The 26,170-nt window shown below is 41.1% G+C and overlaps 1 protein-coding gene across 24 annotated transcripts in view; it reads right to left on the reverse strand.

The window, feature by feature from the left end:
* Window positions 1–150: 150 nt before the first annotated feature.
* The window catches only part of MAGI1 (membrane associated guanylate kinase, WW and PDZ domain containing 1), a 353,601-nt gene continuing 327,581 nt past the window's right edge, over window positions 151–26,170 (reverse strand). For 6 of the 24 annotated variants that reach the window (XM_069865457.1, XM_069865452.1, XM_069865447.1 and 3 more), the window contains 10 exons: window positions 24,989–25,066; window positions 22,135–22,226; window positions 20,983–21,175; window positions 17,511–17,804; window positions 14,069–14,272; window positions 9,286–9,376; window positions 9,099–9,162; window positions 7,939–8,085; window positions 6,608–6,746; window positions 151–3,000 (listed from right to left, as the gene is read on the reverse strand). In XM_069865457.1, coding sequence (XP_069721558.1) covers window positions 2,312–3,000; window positions 6,608–6,746; window positions 7,939–8,085; window positions 9,099–9,162; window positions 9,286–9,376; window positions 14,069–14,272; window positions 17,511–17,804; window positions 20,983–21,175; window positions 22,135–22,226; window positions 24,989–25,066 — 1,991 coding nt within the window. In that variant the 3' untranslated portion in view covers window positions 151–2,311. The other 18 variants (XM_069865466.1, XM_069865467.1, XM_069865450.1 and 15 more) reach the window with 12 other exon arrangements.

Genomic DNA, 26,170 nt, shown 5'->3' on the forward strand with positions numbered 1-26,170 from the left:
AATGATTAATATATATTTAATGGATGATTAATAAATATTTAATGGATCGCCCTTGGAGACTGCAACCTACAGTTTACTAATTTAGACAGGGATGAGTAAGTAACATTAAGGTGCGGTTCCTCCTTTATCTTATCACTACAATCATATGTATGCTTTGTATGGAAAACTTTATTTGATAATAAAAATAGCATTCACAGACTTTCTCCTTCTTTGTTGCTACATCATATACATAGTGTCTGTTCCAAGGAAAGAAGCTTGTGCTGGGTAAGTCCACATCTACTCATACTAGTGTTATGTATAAACCCAGTAAGTCAAATAAAGCTATGAACAATGTAGTATTTATATATGCATAGTGTTTTATAAAAAAGATTGGCCCACATACTGCTTTTCATCAACACAGAAAAGAGCGTTATGTCTATAGCACATTGCAAGAAATGATGACTGAAGAACATAGACTGCATACAAGTGCTTAATACATAAGCAGGCCCACCATGAAGAAAGAAATGATATCCAAACCAACAAAAGCTTTAGAATTACTTATATAGTCTCCCAGTTTAAAACAGCTTTACATACCTGATTCAGTTTATATTAAAATATATCCCCTGAATCAATTTGTTCCATTTTCAGAAATATAAACACTTAATCACATTCCTCACAGCTAAATTTTGTCATAAATCCTCTTTTATACAAGAAAAAGGCAACAGTTTTGTTGTTTTTTTCCAACAGGCTCTATTAATTACAATTTAAACTGTACACACAATGATCGGCCATCTTCTTTCTTGGTTTTGTTTTTACAGTACCATGGCAACAACAGTGATAGACTTGCAATGTTTGTGTGTTCATATGGAAAATGTGAAACAGTATACATGTACACACCAATGCACTGTAAAAAGCAGCAGTTTACTTTAGTGGTCCAACAGTAACGGCAAACATTTTGGCTCAGCTAGGCAGTAATCCATTAAAATCTTATACCAGTACTACAGCAGACTTACCACACAACTTGCAAATTTAAAAATACAACTTAGAAACTTGCAGGTTTCCCTTTAGCTGCTGTTCTTAAATTCAAATTTACAGCATATAACCAGTATGGATAGGCTTCTACAACCAGGTTGTCCCACCGATTGCCTCTTTTTGCCTGTGTTTTTCCTTTGATACATTTTTTTTTTTCATATTTTATTCATGTTTTTTGTTTTTTCCCCAAGCAAGTGCACTCCTTTTGTCTCAGTAAGGATGAACCAGTAAAATAATAAAAAAAACCTTTAAATATAGAGCAAGAAGAAAAGAGAGCTTTTGGAATTTGGCAAAATAAAGACAAGCCCATTGGTCTTGCCTGAGCAGAAGGAATACACCTACTCCGAGAGGGAGGACTTTGCTCCCACTGAATTGTGCCTTGTCCTGGGATCCCAATCCCTTCCCTTGCTTCAAAGCAGACAAACAGTACCGTGCATGCTCGGGTTGCTGTCCATATACATCTAGAAGATGAGCAGGGCTGCGGTGGCTGCCTTAATGAAATATCGTTAAATGTTGCTGAGGCTAATGAGAGATCAACAGTCTACGTTAGCGTGCAACACAGGCATGGTGGATACCAGTCCTTCTGCCTCTGCGCATCCTGTAGTGGGGGCCTGAAAGTATAAACTGTTCATGAAACAAACTAGAAATTCCTTATCGCAAATCATCTTGTGCTGTGTGGGTTTGTTGTTGTTTTTTTTATTATTTTTTATTATTATAAATATCCTTCATTGAAACAGTAGTCTCTTCCAACAGTTCTCTTGCAATTTTAGGAACATATGTCTCTTTCCTTTTTAATTCCTTCAGCAGGAGTGCTCCATTCCTACTGAGATGAACAATTTTCTTCCTTCCCCACCCCCACCCCTTAAAAAATTTTCTACATACAGTGTAGCAGTGAGTCACTAGAGAACAGTCTGGATCAAATAATTCAAACTTGGTCATAAAATCCTTTGCCTATATTATATTACTGGCTACCCCCATTTACTATATTGGGGAGGGGGGAAAGCCCAATAAAGGAATTATTCTTAAGAAATCTACAAAGAATGTAGAAACAAAATTTTATAATCCTTTAGGACCAACATTTGGCAAGTAATTAAAAAAAAAAAGCATACACTGAAAAATACTTTCTTTAATATTATACATCAGGCACAACACTTTTTTTTTGTTATAAGATTTTATCTGCATAAAAGGTTTGTAGGATCAGCAGGTGCCGGACGTCTCCTCGCCTGTGAAAGCTAGATGGTTTCAGCTCCCGCACTCTCTCCTCTACTCCCACAGCACTGGGGAAGGTGACGGGGACCCCTCAGATGCTGAGGTCGGTGCTGCACTCCTTGTACGGCCTCCTGCGCTGCTCGGGCGGGTGCCTGCGGCTCGGCTCGTGCTTCCAGCTGGGGTCTTCCCTCTCCCGGTGGCCTGCTCGCTCCTCCCTGAGCCGTCTGTCGGGCGACCTCTCCCTCCGCCGGTCGGATGACTTGGCCCTCCGGTCGAGGGAGTTCTCTCTTCTCCGGTCAGGAGATCTCCTGGGCTCTGTGAGTCTCTCCAGTGACCGCCGCCGTCGGCTGGGGGACCGTTCTCTGCGCTTCTCAGGGGAGAGCTCTCTCCTCCTCTCGTGTCGTTCCCGCCTCTCCAAAGTGTTGTCAGCACTCCTTGTCCCTTCCCTCCGCTTTTCGGGAGACCTCCTCTTCTGCCCGTTCACCACCTGCCTCTCATGCCTCCTTTCCGGTGACCTCTCCGTCCTCCTGCCTGGCATGTGGTCATTGGTTTTAGAAGTCCCATTCCAAGTGTGGTGTTCATTGGGATGTCTGCTAAACTCTCTGCTGCCTTTTAGGTCTCTAACGTAAGTCCGCTTCTCCCCATGTTGTGATGATTTGTGAAGGTCTGGTGGATAACTGGACTCCGATGATGGGTGCTGCCGTCGGTTGGATGGCACGGGTTTCATTTCCGATACATTTTGTGAACCTGTGGCGGGACTGTTCCTGTCACTGCTGGGGTCTGAAAGAAAATAACAGCAAAGTGTTTGGTACCGATGCCTTCCGCGGCGCCGTGACACCACTTATCACTCTTCAGACTTCATTAGTGACAAAAACAAACAACTGTTAAAGCAGTCAGCGAAGGCTAACCGAAGCTTTTGTTAATTTAACTGCGAACAACGAGAGTTACAGGTTAGTACTGGTGCTGCTCTGTTTGTTAGCCGAGTTTTGATCCAAGCTGATATCATCTTTATGCTCTTCTGGTCATGGGGCATTTTACATTTTCCCCAAGACCAATTCACAAAGTTTCAGTTACACTACTTTCTTTCCAGTGGAAAAGATATTGTAGTTCGGGTTGTTGGCTGATTTTTAACAGTTTCCAATAAAGAGGGCCTTTAGGAAATGACTTTTTTCTTTAAAGTCTTTTGAAAGAATTGCCTTCCAGGTGTGGAAGGCCTTGTTTCAAATAGCAGAAAATGTGCAGAAAATGTACAGAAAATAGAATTGATTATTAAGTTTTCACTTCATAAAATAACATTTTGAAGGTGTGAGAATTAGACTGCAATCATGCAATTTCCATTTCTTTTCAGACATTACTTAATCTCACTTAGTTCTACGATGTTATGAAAAGTCCTAGGGTAGATTTTGGTTTTGCCACAATGATTCAAACAACGATGACAAAAGTTATGATTTTTTCATATCAAAGCAATGGAAAGATACTGTAATATGTAGGATGGCTTTGATTAAAACCTAATCTCTAGTCCATTATTTTTAATGTAGTATTTGAGGTAAAATACAGCTGAGCTACCTCTGTGAGACAAACTGCAAAGCAGAATTAAAACAACAACCCCAGCTCTAAAAACCAGCCTTGTGCTGTAGCTAAGCTACAATTACTCATGTCATTTGCAACGGATGTTTATGAATGATTCATTATAGACATGGCAAACATTAAAGTAGTTGTGCTGACTTAATGCAAGCGTTGCTTTTCTTTGCTTATTGTTTTCTCTTTTAATGTAACTTCTGCAGGGCACTCGGCTGGCATTAGCTACGCTTCCTGCTGCTCGCACCGAGACACCCACCTCGAGGTGGGCTGTCCTGAGGTCAATGACTCAAAATTGATTTTTTTTTTCTCTTTTTTGTCTTCCCTCCCCCAAGCCAAACACTCTACATGCTCATTCTCTTGCCATCACGCAAAGCATCTCCCATTAGATGGCATTTCCATTCCTTAGCTTGGGTGGGTTGGGGCATGGCCATGATTCCTGTCATTTCCAGGTGAAACCTGTGTTGCGAATCACGTGTGCAGTTTTGCTTATTAGCATCTCCAGGCAGCAGCTGGGGACCACACTGCTTTTCCATAGCTGTAAGCATGTGGCTCGTGGCGACCTGGCTATCACACAAGGTACAAGCGAGGTTTAAACGTGTCCTGTGGTGTACTTACAATTCAGGGGACGCAGGGTGCTCGGAATGAGTTGCTGTACATATAAAATATAGCGAAGCGGAAAGCAATGTGAGGGAATTAGGCCACAGCACAAAAACACCTAATATTGATTTTAGCTACAAACCGTAGTTTGATTATGGCCCATAAGGTAGAAGCAAGACTCCCCGAGCTTGTCATTTCTCATACATGCAGCGATATTAGGAGGTATCATCGCTGAGGAAGGAAGAGCCCAGCACCAAGAAAAGTAAGAGAAAGAGAAAGAGAAAAGTAGAAAATTTAGATTCCCTATAATAAAGATGAAAGAAAGAAAAATCTTCATATTTTATCTTAGAATAAAGAAAGTTTATTTTTTTTCAGTCAGATTGTCTAGGCTTCACCCAAATATAAGGCTGCAAAGACAGCAGTTGTTATTATCGTGACATAAAGAGACATCTAAGAGGTGATTCAATAACCCAGACAACGAGAGCATCCATTCTAAAAGACAGCTGGAACAGCGACACAGAATGTCATAGAAAAAACATTAACAATCAAACAACAACGAAAAATAAAGTCCACTAGAGACCACAACATTAAAAATAAGTACAAAACTCATTACAAAAATATACAGCCTCATAGAGAAGCACGTTCCAATCAAGTCAGAAAAATATTGGAACTTAACATTATTAGAGGAACCATTTGTGACTGCAGCGAACAGAACAAAGAGAGGAAGGAGTCCCAAATGTTACAAGGATATTCTTTACAGTAGTGCAACCCCTGTATATTAAATCCTTGCTTGAAGAATGAACGTTTAGTGGTTTAGCATTAGCCAAAAGAAAATTGGTGGTGGATTTCCATCCTCAGTGCAACAGACATATGCTTTGAGAAGTGAAGCACTTAATTTACAGGGTATTTATGCAGTCTAGCATATGATACAGTACTGTACATCCAAAGGAGTATAGGAAAGACAAAGGTAGAAAGAACATTACAGAATTTCAGTGCCATCATTGAACCTTCTGGTGTGCTATTTATATTACAGAAGTGTAAACCCACAACTTTCCTTCCATATTGTTAAACACTTCAATTGTTTGTTGGCTTTACTCTGAATTGGTCATTTAAAGTTAAATACTGAGCAGAGTGAGGAGAAACTCTCAAATGTGATAGAGTAAATGAAAAGAAAAACTAGTTCTTAAATTGTGCAGAAGGGGTTTGTTTCTGGTTTTAGACATGGAGTGAATGATAAACACAGAACTTACTGACACAGAAATAACCCAAATACGGGGAGAAAAGTATAAAGGACATCCCTTCAATCATCAGTTTCTATAGAAACCTCAAAGACCTTTGGTTGGGAGTAGCCCTCCATCGAGGGCACAATATTTGACAATTATCTCAAATAAATAAGACATAATTATAATATTAAATAGTGTGCTAAGTTAAGCCACCCAGCAATCCAACCTCCAGGGGAAGAAAAGGAAATCTAATGCAATTCTTAGTAAGAAACAAGGACAGAATGTTTCCCCCCAAGACAGACATCAGAGCACCTTTTCACAACCTCCTCACCTTTTCAGACCTTACAAATTGACTAGTTGAAACCAGCAGACAGTTTAAGGGGGGAGAAAAGGGCTCAGGAGGCCAAATCAATACAGTTTTGCAGTAAAGCTTTTTTTTTCCTTCTTTTTCTTAAATAACTTTATAAATATTTACATAAGTATTAAGGGAAGGCAAAAATCTTATAAGCCATCTCGGCATTCATGTCTATGGATACAGCCAGGAACTAAGAGAAAAACCTAACAAAAAATAAAATCACTGCTTCGGAACAATAACTCAGGATCCCAGTTTTTGCATTGATTAGAAGTAGAGACCTATTTGAAACAACAATTCAGCCGCTGAGAAACAGTTTGGCACAGTTCAATGACATTCCTTGTTTGGCTGGACAAGAAAATAAGGTTTTTTTGTTTTGTTTTCCTCTCTGATCACCAAAAATACTGCTATGATGTTCTTGCCTTACACTGCGCCCCAAAGTCCATGGAAGCAAGCAAAGGATGAAATGTGTAGAAAATTCAGCACAAGCGAGGCAATTAACCATATGTTGCAAAGGTTGGTAAGACACTGGTGAGAAAGGAAAATAAAAAAGAATTCCCGCTTCAGATCTTGAGACAAATCATTCATGGAGTGATGCCAGGGAAGAAAGGAATGTTTTCATAGTTTGACCCACCATATTCTGGGACAGAGCCATCTCCACGTTTCAGAAACAGGCGGACCCTGCGGCCACCATTTTTAATCAGTTCGATGGCCCGAGCGTGCTTCATGTTCTTAGTAGTTTCTCCATTGATCTCTAAGATTTCATCACCGATCTGTCAATGTAATAAGAGCCTAAGATTAGAAACAAGTCCACACCAAGGGCCACCACCAGACCAGCACAGCAAAGGTGGGAGAACAACTATGCACGCAGCTAAATACACCAACTCCTTCCAATGACAGCCCAGAAAAACAGTATGCAGGGGCCTGGAAAGCATGAAGACGAAGGGAAAGCTTGAGGTATCAAACTATTTCATTGGTGTTCTGTAAAACCACTTGATTACTGTACTGATCAGCACTTAGACCTATGTTAGAACTGATGCTATTTTCTTTTATTTTGATTATTTGTAAAGTCTTTGACCAAAGCAGTTGTTTGTTTTACAGTCTGCTGTAACTGGGATGTTCAAACAGACATGATGATCTGTTTCTCACTTGGATGTAGATACCTACTGTGAATCAGTAAACCTGCTTTTGTAAATATAATTCTTTATCAGGACAGGAAAATGGGGCTTGGGAGAGCTTGTCAAAGCATTAACTTCCACAGTGCAGCACTGATTTATTTTCATCAGCAAAAATATTTGAACCTATAAATTTACCCCAGCAAAATCATTTTGAAAGTGTCCTTCATATGACATACCTAGCAAAGAAAAAGACATATACTGTAAAGCGACCATGCCTCCTCTAACAGAGGAGCAAGGAGTACCTAAAACTTGCCAATTTACTTTTTTCTGTAGGTATTCTATAACATGTGCCCTTGTTATAATGCTTATAACTTAGTTGATATGTGAAGCAAACATTAATCAATAAGTACATTATGATTTTGTAACCCACAATTCAATATATACATGTTCCCTCACCACTCTGCCCACTGGCAGAGGAGAGGATCAGGTAAAACACCCTTTTCTTTACTCACGGCTGCAGCTTTTGATGAGCCGACAAAGGTTGTGGCAATTACATTTTTATTGCTGTGCATTTCTTTGTTAGGCTTTAAAAGACAGATTATGTAGCAGAATTTGGAGACCTGGGTTTAAACAAGGGACTGTAATCTTCCAGTGCATACACACTGTTGCAGACTGTACACAAAGAGTCACAGAAGCCATAGACAGAAGTAAATAGGAACCACTGCTCCTTTCAGTTAACATTTAATTTTCCTCTTAGCCAGCATAGCAGAAGGTGTGCCTGTAGGGGGAGGGGCAGGGAAGTCAGCTTACTGCAAAACCCATGTTTTTTAAATCTGTTTGAGCATACCCTCATCTTCCCACATCTCTCAGCTGGACCATCCTCAGCTAGTCGCAACACGTAAAGATCCATATTATACTCCCGGCCACCTCGCAGGCTAAAGCCAAACCCTTTGGCTCCTCTTTCCAGCTCAACAGTGTAGAAATCCTGGTCCTGCTGAAGGGAAGACAACATATGCACAATTGAACAGAAAGTTAAATGCTGCTCTATTCTGATTTTTTAAATTATTCAATCAATGAGTATTATAATTGCTGTTACTCGTAACTAAAAAAAAAACAACATTCAGTTGTATTCTCAGACACAAACTAGGATTTCCTGCTTCTTCACATCCCACCCTTCGGAGTGCCAGCAGTGGTCTACAAAGGGCTCTCTGGATGAATGGGCTTGGCCATGTTCCGTCTATCTATAGGCACTTCTGTTACAGAACATCTTCTGTGCCCAGGGCTGACAGGGGCGTTTCTGGAGGGTGGTTAATGTTCCACCAACGGCAAAGGAAGGCAAGGGCAACCTGAGTTCCTTTGCCAGGCTCTAGCTAAATGTCTAATGGTACTTGGGTTGAGTCCATGCCATGGTGCCGGCTTTTCCTTTTTCTTGCCAGCTCATTTATTCCTTTGCAAGAAGCTCAGAATTGTGTGCATTGTTTTTCACAAATGCTGTTAACACAGGGATGTTTTGAATTCCCTAATGGAAGAGCTACTTCTGGGATGGCCAGTGGCAGGGTAAGTTAGATAGATAATCTCTCTAATAAGATGCCATCTGCGAAAGCTGAAACACTCCAACTATGGCCCCTTACTAAGTTTTCCAGTTTTCTGTCCCTTGAATTTATCATTTACACACAACAGTATTTTCTGGAGACGCCCCTCAAAACATACAATTCAATAAACAAGCACACAAATTATTACTGTTGGAAAAATGTCAGCTCTTTTTTTTTGCTTTTCTTTTGTTCTCCCTAAAAGTCTTGATGAAAATGTCTTGGAAATGTTTCTCAGCTGCAACAGCAGCAACACATATTAAGAAACTAATCAGCACATTCCTCTTTCTTCAGCGAACAGACAGTGGGAGAGCAGCTTCCCAGAAGGGATTTTCAAGGCAAATATTTGAACACAGCCCTCAAGCAGACTGGAAGCAACAGTCTGTGGTAAACAAAACAATAGAAAGGTACTTCTTACCTGTGCTGCTTGGGGTGGTTTGAAATCAAACTGGGATTCCTGCTTTGGTTTGGTGTTGTTCCTGCTGTAACGAATGACAGAAAGAGAAAGAGAGAGGAAAAATACAGCTCATGGGATGTGAAGATGATCAAGAAGTAACCAAAGACAGAGCATGTCAACATGCTCTCCTCAAGGAAAACAATCTGACCTGGTCTCCTGTGGTATTTGCTGAGGAGTATGTGTGGTTGTAATTGTAGCAATTTTTTCTGCATTGGTCAATAAAGTAGCATTGGAGGATTCTGCAAAATAAATTTTTTTTTCATTATGACGAAAGACCATTAGCTATTCATCGATAAAACAAAGGTTTTACAAAGGCATTTCACTGGAAAGCAACATTAGGTTGTTTGTAAAGAACTTGAGATGGGCTCAAACTTCTGAAATCCAAAAATTAACAGGATGAAGTCTAAGCTAAGTCATAGTAATTAGTTATATGAAACTGCACAACACCTCAGTTGCAGAGAAATATTGGTCTTTGAGTTGCACGTTGAAACTTAACATGATATATCCCTCACAGCTCAGCTTTTTTCTGGTATTTGTCATTAGATACACCAAATTACTGGGTAGTCTGCATTTCTTCTTTGTAAGAGGAAAAACTTTTCAAAACCCCTAATCAGCTAGGAAATATTGTCACATAACTGCTGCTTCTGTATTCTATGCTCTTGAAAAAGTCAAGGCTTTAGTGAAGGTGTCATATTTAGCTTAATCATCACTGCAAATGTTAATTAGCAAAAAAATGCGTGTACCAGAAACTGCCATAGCTACCCATCACAAATAGAGTAGAGCAGGGAGTCAAATATTTATATATATTTATACAATATATAGTGTATTTATATATATATATTTTTATATATATGTATTTATATATTTATATATAATAAATACACAGATGAAGGGGGTTTTGCACTCTCACCAGTCTCAAGAAAACCTCAAGGACACTCAATTGAAAGTCTGGATTAGGAGCAACTCTGACTGTAAGACACACTCAGAACAAATACTGATTTGCGGAAGAAGGGTTGAAGAAAGTTTTGTCTGTTGTCTAATGACATGAATTCCAGTCATTAAAGTTTCCAAATATGGTAGGTTGATGGATTAATTTTATAGTAGCAGTAGCTGTTCTGTAGATTATAAGCTTATCCGTGCCTCCTCCATCAGAAACTGCAATCTTCAGGAGGATTGAGATGTGGCTTTTATCTAATATCTCACAAGGTGATATTGAATGTGGCTAAAACCCAAACTTCCCAAAATTCATCTTTGAAATACAACCCACTGCTGCCTGAGCACTCAAAGCTGCACACAGGGATGTGGAACTATCTGTACCAAATGCATCAATAGCTCTGGGTATCATTTACAAAGGGGCTCACCAAGAGAATACAGGGAGGAAGATTAACTTCAAAACTCAATTTATGCCATGGTGAAGGGCTGTCAGCCCAACATCAGCCTGTGCAGATGCCATATTTCTCCAGGCACAGAAGGAGGTGCTCTCCCAGAAGAGGTGCTCTCTCCTGCTTGACAAAACTGGGAACAGTGACTACCTAGACATTCCTCACAGCACGGCACAGGAAAATGGTCCCCATGTCATTTTGGAGGTATATCATAGACTTCAGTAAGACTACAGTTAACCCATAGGTAATTTAAAATTCTGCCTAAAGGTCATGTACCTTGTTTCTTAACTTAGTTTCTCTAGTTCCAATTCCACTTAAAAAAAACCCAAAATCACCATCACACAACAGCAAAAAATGGGTGGAAACATTTGTCTCTCTAACATAAAATTACAAGGTCTTCTACCCCTGCTCCAGGCATCCAGCAATTCATTTTATTGACTATGGGGGAAATCTGCCATTATTAAACAGAGTCCAGCTGTAATACAACATTGCGAAAATGGGAGGGGGTTTTGTCTGTATTTGTCTGACATGGTAGTCATGGGTTTACTTGGCCCTGGGAAGGTATTTTATTTCATTAATTTATTTTAATTGTGAAGATATCTAGATGAGTTGAAGGTTTTCCTTCATGTCAAGGGAAGTCCACCAAGAGGGAAAAAGAACCATTCAAACAGATGGGTGCAATGAGAGCAGAGCTCTATTGCCTGCAGCACAGTGCCCAAGTTAACATACCCAAACCCTCACCATATGGAGCTGTAACATCTTCCAGACCAGAGCTGGCTTGTGTCCAGAGGCTCAGAGAGTCAGACACGCTCCTGGGTCTCCCTGCACCTCTCAGGGTAGGCATGACCAAAACAGGCCCTTGGGAGGATGTGCCGCTGACAGCTGCCTTGTGGGAGAAGGAGACATCCCCACACGTGCTTATACTGTTGAATTTTAAGAAATAATTCTGTGTATTTTGCAAAGATGCCTCGATGCTAAAATTAGTCTTCAACAGAAGAAGGTCTCAAATCACAGTTAAATGTTTTGTGTTCATCCAGAACAAAAGCCTCTGAAAGCCTCCACAAATATTTGGAGATGAGATGAAGATGGGCTTCAAAGAGAATACAAGATTCCTACCCTTTAGTGGGTCACACCAAGAATACCAAGCAGAGCAACAACGTATCTGTGGTACAGATGTATATTCATGCCACTGCACAGCATCTATCTTTAGCCTACTCTATCCCATGAGTCAGGAGTTGCGCATAACTTTGCTAGGTTTTTAGACACTGGTCCAGGACACTTGCCAGCCACGATGCAAGACCGGAACAGAACACGAATACAGCAAACATGATCTCAAGTAGTATTACAATTGTATATTCTAAATCCTAAATATTTCATTGATTCCTTGCCCTGTTCTGCCCTAGAACACTCAGACACCAATAAAATGCCTAATCTAAGCCTGCCATTTTTCAGCTCCCTGTATCCTTGCATCAGCTGGTAGTATGTTACAGCATCATAATTTCATTGCAAATGCACTCCTGCAGTGGTCTATGGCAATGAGTTGGTCCAAGACAGCAAAACCCCTCGGTGTTTTTAATAATGTTAGAAGAGATTAGCAGTGTGAGTTTATTGTGAGTCTTGTGGTGAGCCTTAGTAGCACATTCATCTGAGAAGCACAGCTTTTGATATATTCTTTCCCCCTCATTTAAGCGCACTGTTAGATCGTTTATATTTACCAAAACAGCACCCCAAAGCAACAAAAAGAAAACAACAAATCAACAAAAGCACCCAAAGACAGCAAACAAAAAGACTGAGATCAATTTCTTAGATCTTTTTTTTTTTAGAGAAAACCTTTCAGCAAATATGAGCGTGCCTGGTCATACTGGCTTTTGGAAATTATATGCAGATAAATCTATGCAGAATTGTCAATCTGACTTGGAGTTTCAAAGGGACAGTAAAAAGACTTGAAGCCCGCATGGCTATAAGAGAGAAGGGTTGACTCCTTCCTACATTACAGCTTTCCGCCTTCTCAAAAATATCTGGTGTCAGTCACAGGTACAGATTTCCCTTCTAACCTAAGTAACTTCTGGTATTTTGAACACACACACATTTACAAGACTGGCTGATCGTTCTTGCCAGGATGCTATATTCTTCTTAAAAAAATCTTAAACTATTCAAAAGTTATTTATTTCTTAGGTATTTTTGCCGTTAAAAGAATGATATATTTATTTTAAGATCCACCTTCCTCGATTTTGATCAGATAACAAAATACAGGTAATGAACAGTTTTTTCCCAGTGTACCTTCCGAATCTGGCATGCACATTCTGCTCAGATTCACAGCTGCTTATTCACAGCTACTTTATTTTTCATGAACATTCAATTTGCTGGAAGCAGCAAAGGATCGGATACCATTTGACCTGGTAGCTACTAAACAGCTTCATTCTGCTTTACAGGTACCAGGTTCCATTCAGCCACACTTCCTCAACATTTCTCTAACACACTTTCTCTCTGTTTGACTGAATGCAAATCATGTCCTGTACAACTCTAGGAAATGCTCATTAACACTGTATCTGAGCCATCAAATCTTCACCCATGGATTCAGCTTAAAAACAGAGAAATGTAAAAAGATTTCTGCCTAATGAGTTCTTAGTATGAACCCATCCATGGCACAGCGGGACAATGAACCAAAAAATTACTTACAATTTAGACCCACAGCAATGCTAGTTCTGCTACAAGTACTACATACATTTCTGCCCTGTTCCTATTTGGCATCACAGCCAGGGATCAGTTTAAAGAAACTGATCTATAGCACATCTCCTTACTTTTATTAAATAGTTCAATGACCTGAAACCAGCACCACGTGTCAGCTTATTATAAGGGATCCTGCATGTTCCTTCTGATCTGAAACAGTGAGATCCTGTCTAATGTAACTCTTAGAATGATCAGCTGGAAGCATGCAGCAGCTCCAGAGCCATTGCCATTTAATAAAGTCATTTCAAAATGTACTGAGCTTGCTCCCAAAGCAACTTACCCAGAATAAACCCAAATCTTCTTTTCAAACTGCTTAAAACCTGACGAAGTGTTTATCCCTTTCTGTGATCTCTTTATTCTGTAGCCTGCTTGTGTATACACAAAGCATCAGGAATCCCACACAGTAACAAGTGATTCCCAAATACTCTAAAGCTGCATTTTAACCTAATATTCAAATAAAAATGTACTGAGATACGCATCAAATTTACAGAAGATCGTTTTCAGGAGATGCATGGAGGAATATGATGAAACGAAATATTTTTTAATGTAGAATCTGCACCTCCATGTTCAAAAAAAAAGGACTCCCATTTCTATGGAAGAAACAACAAATAAATCTATGGAAACCTCACAAATTCCCTTACTGTGGAAACTTTACTGTTTCCACTCCCAAAGTGGAAGTGGAAAAAAAAATTTCCACTCCCCCAAAGTGGGAGTGGAAAAGAAGTCCTCCATGACTTTGCAGCTCTGACTGATGCAGAAAGCCCAGGAACAAAAACCAACAAGAGGGTCAGATAAGACAGCAGGAAACATATACTTTACCATCTCCTGGAATGATGCGCAGGGTGACGGTGTTTCCCGCTTCCTTAATGAGGTTGACGATGTCTGAATGCGACTTGTTGGTGATGGAGCACCCATTCACGGCCAAGATCCGATCGCCTACTTTCAGCTTGCCACAGCGGTCGGCGGGACTCCCTTCAATTATCCGACCTATTTTGTGAGGCATGGCCACACATGCATTTCCCGCTTTTGTATTGGTTTGGGGGTTGTTTTTGTTTTGTTTGGTTTTGGTTTTGGTTTTTAATTGTTTACATACGTGGGAGTATGGTGAAGGGGAAAAGGAGAAAAAGGGTTGAAAAGGGAAAGAGAAGGTTAAGGGTTAATTAATTAATGCATCAAGCAAAAGTTATTATAGGATAGCTTTGCTGCCAGTGTTCAAAACATTGGCAATCAACTAGTACGAGTGCACAATACTTTAATTCTGTTACAAAAAGGTGTTTTGTTAATAATTCAAAACTCCCCCCTTGATTTGTGTTAAAAAAAGGTGAGATTTTTATAGACTACAAATGCATCATAACCCAAATCCTGGCATTATTTTTCAAGAAAAAAATTGAAACTTGTTTGTTGAAAACAAACTCTCCTCCTCCAAGATTACACTGGGCACAGTATCTCTAGTCTTTCTCTAAGTCAACTGCCATTCAAGCTTCTGCCAATGTTTTGTTCTTTCTCCATTTAGAAAGATAAAATTGTTCTAGGCCTAGGAGGGAGTGTGACTCCCTTTCTACCACAAAGATCCAATCTATCAGCGCTGCATGGGGAAGCAACATGAAACGGTTTTCTTCCATTGTGAATAAAGGTACTAACAGGGAAGGTACAGGACCACTACAGATGGGCCAAGACTGACAAAGGTAACCTGTTTGGTGCAGGCATCCACCTCAGCCTCTGTTAACCCTTCCCCTTTTATGATCTTAGATGGCATCAGGACAGGAATAAGGACCTTCTCATTTACATACCTCTAAAACCACACACAAAAAGCCATTGAGATGTCTGACACACAGGGCAAGAGCACTTTAGGATGAATTGGTTCTGGAGACAAAACTCTCCTCCTGTTCCATGCAATTGTTTGTATCAAAAACACAGGGTCATCCATAAAATGCAGAATAGGGACACAGGGGATACACAAGTTCACTCAGATAATTCCAGTGGGCTTTTGTACAGCTTCCTTGCATGGGCAAGAGGCCCCTGGGCATGCAGTACATGTTAAAACCACCAAGTACACAGAGCATTCATGTGATACTTAGCATCCACAACACATTCACCCTCAAGATGCACTTTCCCGTCTGTGCTGCAGTCCTAATTTGATTAGTAGTTTTAGAGATATACATTGCTGCACACATGACAACACTAGAAAGACGATAAAGAAGAAAAGGCTAAGAAAAGGAATGTGAGGCAAGAGAACAAGGTTGAAAATATGCGATGAAAACTGGCAGAAAGTGGTAATGTTAGTTGCAAATGATGGGGGTATATTTTTTCTTTTTCATTTTATTTTACCGTGATGTTAGAAAGTTTCTCTTTCTGGAAATACAAAGATACATCCAGTTTAAAGGCTGTTTTGAGGGTATGTGAAATGAATTCCTACTCTGTCCAATCCACCAGACACAGATGACAGAGCCCACACCAAAGTGACCAAGGTGGGTTTTAAAACCAGTTTGGCCCATCTCTAAATACTACCCATGAAAGAAAAAAAACTACAAAGTAGGTCCAAAGCAAGCACCACACAGCAGAGGGAACACATCTCATGCAGAGGATTAGGGAAAAGCTGAATACACTTGAAAAAATTAAAGGAAAAACAGTCACAGATCAACAGATCTCCATGAGGAAGGAGTCCCTGCACAGAAAACTTCCAGTTAGCGAGTGTCTTGGGCTAAAGCAAACACAACTCTTTACAAACTCACATCAAGGTTTCTCTGCAGGAAAGAGTTAGAACATAGTCTTCATACAGTAAAAGTAACTTATACACGTTTGCAAATACTTTCAGGAGATAGAAGCTCTCTCTCTAGTTCAGACTGAGTTCAGTTTAATCTATTACACTACACCATTGTGTCCTGGCACCAAATACCTCTTCTGGAAGAGTAGTTTCCAGCATCAAGGACAGTGTGAGGTAACCTAGCACCTGAGAAGTAACAGAACTCGACGCACTGAACTTCTAATAGGTACTTTCCCCTTGAAATCTCTGCTGTCATGATTGCCTAGAACAATGTTAAAAGCGGCCTGTTCTACATCAATACCAGCAGAGATGCTGCTGCTCCCCTGATGTATTAGCAAGGCCATTACTCAAAGGCAACAGCAGGAAATTTCAGAAAAAAAGCCTAGAAGAAAGGGAGAAAGGCCACTTCTTGCCACATGCACCTGCCCACCCCAGCAACACTCAAGTTGTAGAGGGAGACCGCAATGTATTTTGTCTGCAAACCACAACTGTGCTCTCAGAGGTAGTTGAAGATGGTCAAGGCATGTGTTTCATCTTTCCTTTCCTGCTCCAGCCCTGTTGCATGCCACAGACTAACAAGAAGAAAACACCTTCTTTTTCCCCTACAAAGTATAAGCGGTGCTGCCTCTGGCACTTTTGGAGGAGATGGAAAGGGAAGACAATAACATCTATGATAGGCTTCCCCCTTGCAATGACATTTCTGCTCTCAAGCAGGCCGTTCTAGGTATACTTGAGAACCAGCTCAGGTATCCCTCTTCTGCAGCAACATCTGGAAGTGAGTGTCTGCCTGGCAGAAAGAACTCTCTTCAGTAAGAAACCATGACTGCTTCTATTAGTGTGAGATATCAAATGTGCCATTGTATGAACTTCACTTCCCCCTATTCTGAAGAAATGGATTTGGGAAGAGATGGAATGGGTCAAAAAAACATCCTGTTTTTTAACAGTATTCTCCATTTCATGTCTCACCAGCAAGCACTATTAATTAAAACTTTACAGCTATCAGCATGCTCACTCCATAATGAGGATCAGAATAACCCTGATTGCCAAAGAGAAGTTAATCAGTTTAAGCATTACTGTTTTTAAATCAGCTGGCTCAGTTCCACCATCAGGAGACATATTTCATTCCACCTGCTCCACTTCTGCATTAGCAAACAGCATCACTGAGGGGGGATCCCAGCTGCTCTTCCACAGCAAACCCCGGAAAGGGATCCAGCCAGCAGGGAGAGCTGGAGCTTCTGGGAGCACTAGGAACTGCCACTGGTGGCGTTCTGGCTCCTCAGGTTGGGGTTTCTCATTTTGCTTTTCTCGACTCAGTTATGAACAAAACACAGGAGGCAAACACCTACCAAGTCTTGGCCTCCGATTAAGTTATTAATTACATTAATTAGGGCATGCTCATGCCTTTTAATTAAACAGATCCTCACTTGCCTCTTTGCGCTGCAGCACTTAAATCTGCATCTCATTCGAGGCGTGCTGAAAAACAACCCCAAGACTTACCGAACGTCGTCCCTGCCTCTGGCCTGCTCACCGACGAGACGATGACAAAGCCGAACCCCTCATTTTCACCGCGGCGGATTTCCACATCATAGGGCTGGACCACAGCACTGACGACACCACTGCCCCCACCACCACCACTGCCGATGCCACTGGTGCTGCCACTGCCTGAGCTGACAGTGTTGAGGGAGTTCTGGCTGCCCTGTGGTGTTCGCTTCTCTTCTGTCAATGAGGCCGGCTGGTTGCTGCTGTGGTGGGAAGAGGCTGGGGATGGGACTTCATTCTCTGCCTTGGGAACTGCGGAGGAAAATAAGAGACCGTCTGAGTAGGCTGCACTGTTTAGTGCTTGATAAGTGCTGTCCACTGAGAAAAAGGTAAAAAAAATCATCCGCTTTCGTCTATAAATCATGGCCATAATGATCAAGGGCTCAGTCTCCCTTTGGATGTCACCACCAGCAGCTCTGTTCAGTGGCAGCACTGACCACACATATTCAGCCCCTCCAGTGTATGCTCATGCAGCCAAAGCCTTTTGCCGTGGAACTGCAGCAGCAGTACGTTAAAACCCATACTGTGCTGCATGCTTGGACGCTCTGTAGCATTTCAAACCTGGATTACATGAGTTTAGAGGTGCCTCCTTTAGCTGTCACATTCCCACTTCAGTTATATAGGTACAACTGTGTACGTATGCGCGAGCTGCAAGGAGAGTGAGTAATATCAAATACCTATCATTCAGTACCTGTGTATTTTTTAACTCAATACTGTCACTCGTACCTTTGATTAATGTGATTTAAGCAATAGTAACAACCCAGACTAAAGCAAAAATATTTGTAAGCCAAGCTTTTATGGATGGACAACCCAGCACCTATTATCTGTACAGTCTAGCACAGTTGGGGACAACCATTAAGCATTATTAACATTAGTACTAAAGAAGTGCTAAACAGCAACTGAAGTTGGAAGTAGTATTAGTTTAAAATCTGATCAGCCACGAAAAGGCTTGAAGAAATCTCAAAAAAATCACTCTGGCCACACTCTGCTTGAGTCAGGGCCAACAATACTGTCAGTCCTGACAGATGTTTGTCTAATCTGCTGTTAAATATCTCCCCAGGCAATCTATTGGTTGCAATATCTAACTTAAATCTTCCCTGCTGCAACATAAGGCTATTATTTCTAGCTCTATCTAGCAGGCATATGGAGAACATATTATTCCCTTCCTCTTTGCAGCAGCCTCTTTGTGTCTTGGGGAGTTTAACACCTCCTCCCTCTTCTCTGCTTTAGGCTAAACAATCCCAATTTGTTCAATATTTCCTTGCAGACCATGTTTTCTAGAGCTCTCCTTATTCTCCCTGGTCCTCTGGACTCCTTCCAGTTGGGCTCTTTCCAACTCAAACATGTCTGTCTTGAAATGCTGGACCATATTGCAGCTCAGCCATCATCTGCTGGGAAATCAGGAGGGTTCCCCACTGCCTACATCCCAGCACAGTGTTTTCCTCCACCTGAGCCAGCCTCAGGTTAAAGCCTGTGGCCCACAATAGCTTCCACTTCTTGTTACTCATCCAGCTCTCCAGAGTCCATTTGCACAGCTGATAGGAGGGTATTGCACTTGTCTCTATTGAATAGCTGCCTCCACAAATCAGGTCACTTCTCTGTTCGGGGAATCAAATTTAAATTGAAGATCTTAAAAGCAACAAGAAGCAAACGGATGCCAAACAAAATCTAAATCTGTAAACCTGTGATCCAAAGAAAAAGAACTTTAAAATATTCTTGGATAGAAGCACCTGTCTGCACTTCTGTACTCAAAGCACGTGCTAAATATATATTATTCTACATATGAAGAATACAGGAATATAAACGTTCCCATCTATGAATCTCAAGACACGAAGTACCCATTTAGGTGAAGAACCTTCTTCTGCTGGCATACAGATGAGAGGAGGAATAAGGGACCAAAATTCAGCAAGAAGCTTCTCTACAAAGTTATGCTGGAATTTAAAAGCCTGCAAATCTAAGGTGCAAGAAGGGATCCTGAATAATTTATCCTAGAGTAAGTGTCCACATTTGAAATGATTCAGAATAGCTCTGTCTAGAGTAACAAGACCCTGAATGAAATATCAGGGGTTTTTATTGAGATTGCTCATGAATCTAAATCTTTTATGGTGATTTTCAGCCTGGAGGCTGTAAAACTGGATAGAAATTCTACACAAAAAACAATACCAAGAATTCAGCTGCCCTTCTCCTTCCTCCCAAAGCTCAACTCCTATAGCTTCTCTCACATTGGCAGCTCTTTGTCAGGAATGGGAGAGAGGCTTTTAGGGAGAGACATAACCTGGCATTTAATACGTAATGAGAATAAGGAAAGAAATAAGAAGTGAATATTTACTTAATATTGTGCCAAAGCAGCTCAGACCTGGATAAGAATACAGAGCAGCTTTAGAGGTATTGTTCTAGTCCTACCTTCCATTGCGGCGCTAATTTTCAACCTGATCGTTATATTTATGCTCTTTAATCCTAAAGTACATCACTGCCTGTTTTATTGCTGCTGCCTAAACCAGGAAAACTATATAATGTTCTTTCTTCTGAATAAGTGAGTTAAACCAAACCCCACACCTGAGCTCCCTACAGGGACTCACAAGAGGCAGCACCCCAGTGCTGCTCTCCACTATTAAGCATAAGGTCTCATGTAATTTAGAAAGCTCATGCTTGTGTCTTCATCTTCTTGGCTAACAAGATAATAGGGCATTTTTGTGCCACTAATCTGGGTGCCACCAGGCAGTACTACTTCTCTTGGCATCTCCGTGTTTCTATCAGCTTCTTTTTGGTCCATGTAGACCATACCCTTGTGCAGAGTGTGCGCAATCTAGCATAACTCGGCACACAGATACATCTCTATTATAGCAAACATGTACACCCGCACCACCAGAATCCTTGATGCTTAAGAGTTTTGCATCCTACCATTAGCTAACTGCATGTAGCAACCTCAGCTGAAGCTCCTCAAGTGCCTGGGGCACCAGCCACTGCAAACCAATGCCTTCACTCACACTCTGCCCCTGCTTCCCCTTCCTGTGGACTCTTCAGCATCTTTTCCCTCACTCTCAGTTTAACGGTGAGTATCAGGTAGCCCAGTTATCTTGGGAATTAAATAGAAAACACGGGCAGTCAGGGACAGTGTCTGCTGCTGCTGCGTGAGTCGATCTAAAAATGATATGCTGCCACTGAACATTTCCTTGTTTTATAAGAAACCTTCACGAAGACCGGGGAAGCCAAGTGAGACTGAAAGAGTCTTGCCTGAAAACAAAAATATTTGAAACTTATTTGATCAAGAAGAAAAAAAGACTAAAAATAGGCAAAAAAGGAAGAATAACACCACATCCCTTGAGTTTTCCCAGCATTACAAGGAGAAGCTTTTTCTCTATAAACCATTTGCTGAACAGATGGAGTCTGGCAAGAAAATCTACCCCTGCAGAGCGACACTGCAGCCTACCTGTGTAAACCACTTTGCGCCTGACGGTCAGATTGACATGACCTTGTTTGGCTGCCTGTTGCATAAGCTGGACCACAAGCTGGTGCGATTTCCCGATAACAGGCGTCCCATCCACACAGATCAGTTCATCACCCGATCGCAGGCGGCCGTCAGCATCAGCAGCACCCAGCGGTACAATGTGACCAATGTAAATCTGATGAATATGGAAGAAAGGAAGAGAAAGAAAGAAGGAAAAACAGTGATAAATGAAAAGTAGATCAGCCAGCTGGAGGCAAAGGGCACTGGTAGTTACACCCAATTTAGCAGGGAAATAGTTGACAAATGTCTGCTGGTCAGGAAAGTTGCTCCTGTGGAAGCAGCTCCATGTGAATACAGCCACATTGTGAAATTGTAATAAATTGACATCTTGTTTCTTTAGGCAGTCCATTCACTCTAATGACAGATAGCCTTGGGAAATGTGTTCAACCAGACAGTGACCAGATAGCAAGATGGTTAAAAGCACTGAGAGTCAGGGAGGCTGAGATTAAGTTGTCCTTTCAGTTGCCTCTAGGGTTTACGAGCCCTATGCCACCCGCCTGTCCACCAACTCAGTCTTGGTTTATCTTCAGTGCATTCTGTGAGGTTATTGTAACATTAGAGAAATTCATGGCCTCTCTTTCCATAAAAGAGCAAAATAATTCTGGCAGGGCAATACATGGGGAATTATGCTGCCACGATGCAGCTTTGACCTGTGGAGCGCATGAAATATCACATCTTCATAGTCTGACACCTTCCACAGGCACTGCATTTATGGTGAAGAAGTTAATCGAAATCAAAGAAGGAATTGAGCAAATAGAAAACCTGACACTCAAAGATGAAAATACTTGCAAATCTGTCCCTTCCTCAGTGTCCAGGCCATTTCAGACCTATGTGTTTTCATCTGTGCTATCACAAAAACAGGGAATAGCAGGGGAAGGCAAACCCATTTCAATTTGGGAGCTTGGGTTTGTGTTTCAGAGGGGTGGTAGGAAGGAGTTGTGGGATGTAAATACGTAGCCCGCTAGTTATTTGAACAGAGATGCCACAGTGCAGTTTAGCACATCTGTATGTGCTACTGCTGTGTTTCTGGAAGATGTCATGAGTTCAAATGATACCACTTCTAGATGTACTCACAGGTTCTCCAGGCTCATTTCCACCAAGAATCCTAAATCCAAAACCGGTTTCCTTTCTCCATAGAAAGATATCCTGCTCTTGGTAATCTGGAACTGAAGGGAAAGAAGGAAACTTTTGAGTTTTAATCAAAACCCTACACCTTTATACCCAAATCAGGACTATTCTGATACACATGTAGAGGGATCTACTGCACAATTTTACTCTAAATGAGGCAATCTTCAATTTTTAGACTCAATTAAGAATATTTATAGGTTTAAATACTAAAGGATTATTATATAAATCACTACTAAAAAATATATGTTGGTTTCTACTTTTTAGGTGTCTAACTGTGACTTGCCATTTGTTTATCACTATAATACTTCCTTCCATTAATATTAGTATCATTACCCAGCGCAAAAGCCTCTTCCAAATCGTCAATAAATAAATGCGTACAACAGAGAATCACTCTGCCAGAAACAATACAGCTGCTTCCTCTTTCACAGGAGACAAAGGAGCCACTTATTATGACTTCTACTGTTTAATTAACTTTCACAGGCACAGTTTGCTATCTGTCTACTGATACTGCTTTAAATAACGTGGGACAGATACCCAGCTGGTGTAAAACAGAAGGGCTCCACCGAAAGCAAAGCAGCTCTCCTGACTCTCACTTGCTTGTGTACAGGCTCTGTAAAGCCATTGAACAGACAAAACCAGCTGGAAACACAAAAAAGCCCAACTTTACCTACTCATTAGTATGGAACACGAGCAAGGTTTTTACAATGAATATTACATACAGTGAAGTACTAACCTTGAAGTGTGGTTGAACAGTAATGTTTTATATTAGCTTATTCATGCTTGCTTTCATCCCTTTTTAGAAATGCAAAATTAATTGCTAACATTAAATCATATCAAAGACAACTTTAGGTTCATTTAATATTTATTGGTTAGTATCTGTACCATTGACTCATTTTGTAATGATCCTCCCAAAATTTATAATTAACAATAAAAAAAGCTGTTCCTTTACAAGTCAGCTGCTTGTATCTTCAGTAAAGAAACCAAAGTGTATTGTTCAGGAACGTAATTTTAATACAGGCACATTCAAATACGGGATGCAACATGATCTAGTTTTCTGTATCTATGAGCAGACAAACTGGTTGTTTTCCATTGATATTGGTGAGTGTCACACTGGGCCCTAATTATATTTTATACTGTCAGTGCCTGCTGTGCAAAGGTTTGGGTCTGGTCATCTGGTACTTTTCAGTGTGTAGACCTAGAGCTAGCTCTGACATTCCCTCATCAATGACTGAACAGGTTAAGATCTGGGAATACTAAAGACGAAAAGAACAGGTAAGTACTAAAGGACAGATGTCTGGTTTGATGTTTTCATTCAAACTGGCTTAAGCCATTTTTTTTTGCATTCTAACTACTTGCAGTTATAAACTAAACTTTAGACCTGTGCACATTACCTTACTGAAATAGAGGCTAGTTTTTTTTGTCCAGGTACAACTAGAGAATAATCAGGTGATGAACACCTGGCAGCCTGCTTGGTTCATCTTGTTCAGATGAACTGGCTGAAGGCAGCTCACCACCATACAGACCCGTGACACAACAGCAGAACTTAGACAATGAATTAATTGGTGTTTGTCACTGCCTTCAGCAAGGGGGAGCGTGAAGAGCAGACACATTCAGAAGCGCCTCTCCAGCTCTTCACAGGCTTTTTTTGGCACAGGCTGGGCCTAACCAATTAATAGCATGTGTTGGATCTGTCAGAGGCAAAATGGCTTCTACAAAGAGCTTCAGCTTGGGCCCGTTTCCTCGGCATCTCTCAACACCTTCGCGTTTGTCAACTCTCCAGTCTCACTGAACGATGCATTACATTCCTGATTTGGGTACCAGCTAGCCAATTAACAGCCGCTGGAGATAACAACAAGCCAAGGTGTAATGGTGGCATGATACCAAAGCAACAAAGAAAGACAAGGCTATAACCAAAGAAGCAAGTTCATTCATGGAATGCTCCTTCTGCTGGAAGGATTACAGAGAGTTACAACACAGATACAACAAACATAAAGACAACACACATTTACACAGTGTGAGTACAAACCAAACAAAGCTCCTTTTACCACTTTTGGCACCGACTCTGCAGTGTGGTGATTCACTGGCACGGCCCAGAAAACCCCATCCACCTCCATGAATAGACAGCTGAGGTGGGAACCCCCGGGGCTCTCCACACTGGAGAACTGCTTTAGGTCCTCCATTATTCAGTAGAGATTTAGAGGAGCCACTTCCCTCACTTAAAGGGAAAATGTCATGGTGATGCCAAAACTTTGCTGAAAACAAATGAAAATTGGCCTCCAGGAGTCATTCATTGCATCTTTGTTCCTTGACCTGACCTCAAGCATGTCTGACTCTTTCTGAAAAAACATATCCCAGATGGGTAAGACTTGCCAGTCTGCTCATCCTGAATTGGACGAGGTGCTAAGGGGCATGGTTTAGTGTTTGATAGGAATGGTTGGACTCGATGATCCAGTGGGTCTCTTCCAACCTGGTTATTCTATGATTCTATTTGCCACAGAAGTGGTAAGAAGAGTTCTGCTGGGGAAGTGAGAAGGAATGGAAGGAGAGGTGAGTGCCACAGCCCTGTTGATGACCCATGTGGGCAGACTCACAAATGAAATGCAACACAACACCCCCCCGGAGCCTACGACGTACGCTCCTAGCCAGTACACAGTAAAGCGAGTACTTTGCACCTTCATGGCTAACCTTGGTGTATGGCCCTGCCAGAGTCCCTGGGTGATGAAGAGCCCCCCGCACAGAGCAGCAATGACACCAGAACAAGACAGCACAAGACACAGATACATTCTTGGCACAGTCTTACATTCTCCAAAACTCGTGGAACTGATTTCTCTCTCTCTCTCACCCTTGCTCAGTCCAGTTGCAGGCGAAGGTGACATAGCTGTAATATTAATTTTACAATTTTGCAAAGCTTAATGTATCTGCTTTCTTGTTAGTTCATTTAATTAACTTTGACTGTATGGATCATGTTAGTCTTTCATGCACATAGTTGCTAAGGTTACTGCTACTATGGATTAGGACATACTAACTTACACAGCTATCTGCACATGCCTGTGTACACGTGGATATATAATACATGCACATATGAATTTATACATTTATGCACATGCATGCAGGTAAATTTGAAGAAGTTTTTTTGCTCCTCAAAGGAGGGATCTCCTTGAGAACACCTTAAAAATACTTTTCTACAAAATGATTTCACCATCATGACACAGCTTCCCAAGTGGAAACATCTTTTTGTGAATCTAAAAGAAATTCTGAATACATGGCAATGAACAATAAATACACTGTTTAATTACAGGTCATTTTAATCAAAGTTTCCTATACAAAGTTTAAGCATTATCTTACAGGCTATATATATATAAAAAATCTGCCCAGTGTGATATCAGTTCCAACAAAAGATGGATTTGAAACTAATCAGAACGTGTTTGCTTTAGTCACCAGCTCATTTGATGCAGCAGCACTTCTGGTGACTCACAGCTTGGCAAAGTATAAAAGTTTTAAGGCTCAGATTCAGCAATGTATATTGGGGAAAGTCTGAAATGAGGAGCGAATAGTCTCACTGAAGCCAATGGAGAGTAGCAGTGTTGAAAAGTCCTGAGATTTAGCAATAAATCTCATGAGATTCCATGTTTGCAGGAAAGCCCTGTCTTCTAAATTATCCCGCTGCTGGATAATTCCAGTTTTTCTGGGTTTTTTTTTTTAATCAGCCTTTTGGGTGGCACGGAAAGGTTTTATAAGTTGGCTTCGGCATGTTTGCTGTTTGCTGACCAAGTTCTGAGGTCCGTGGGAGGCACAATATCTCCACTGAGCCACGGACTAGCCTGGTGCCAGATGACAAGCAGAAAAATTTGCCAATGAACCGTCTCCATAACAGCTCTGCAGGCTCTGCTCCTCACACAACCTGCTGCAAATACTATGATCCTTTATAGCAAGCCATTCTCTAAGGGCACAGAACATCTGAGTGCCCAAGTGTATGACCGTA

This window comes from Phaenicophaeus curvirostris, chromosome 11 (assembly GCF_032191515.1).
Source record: "Phaenicophaeus curvirostris isolate KB17595 chromosome 11, BPBGC_Pcur_1.0, whole genome shotgun sequence".
NCBI lineage: Eukaryota > Metazoa > Chordata > Aves > Cuculiformes > Cuculidae > Phaenicophaeus > Phaenicophaeus curvirostris.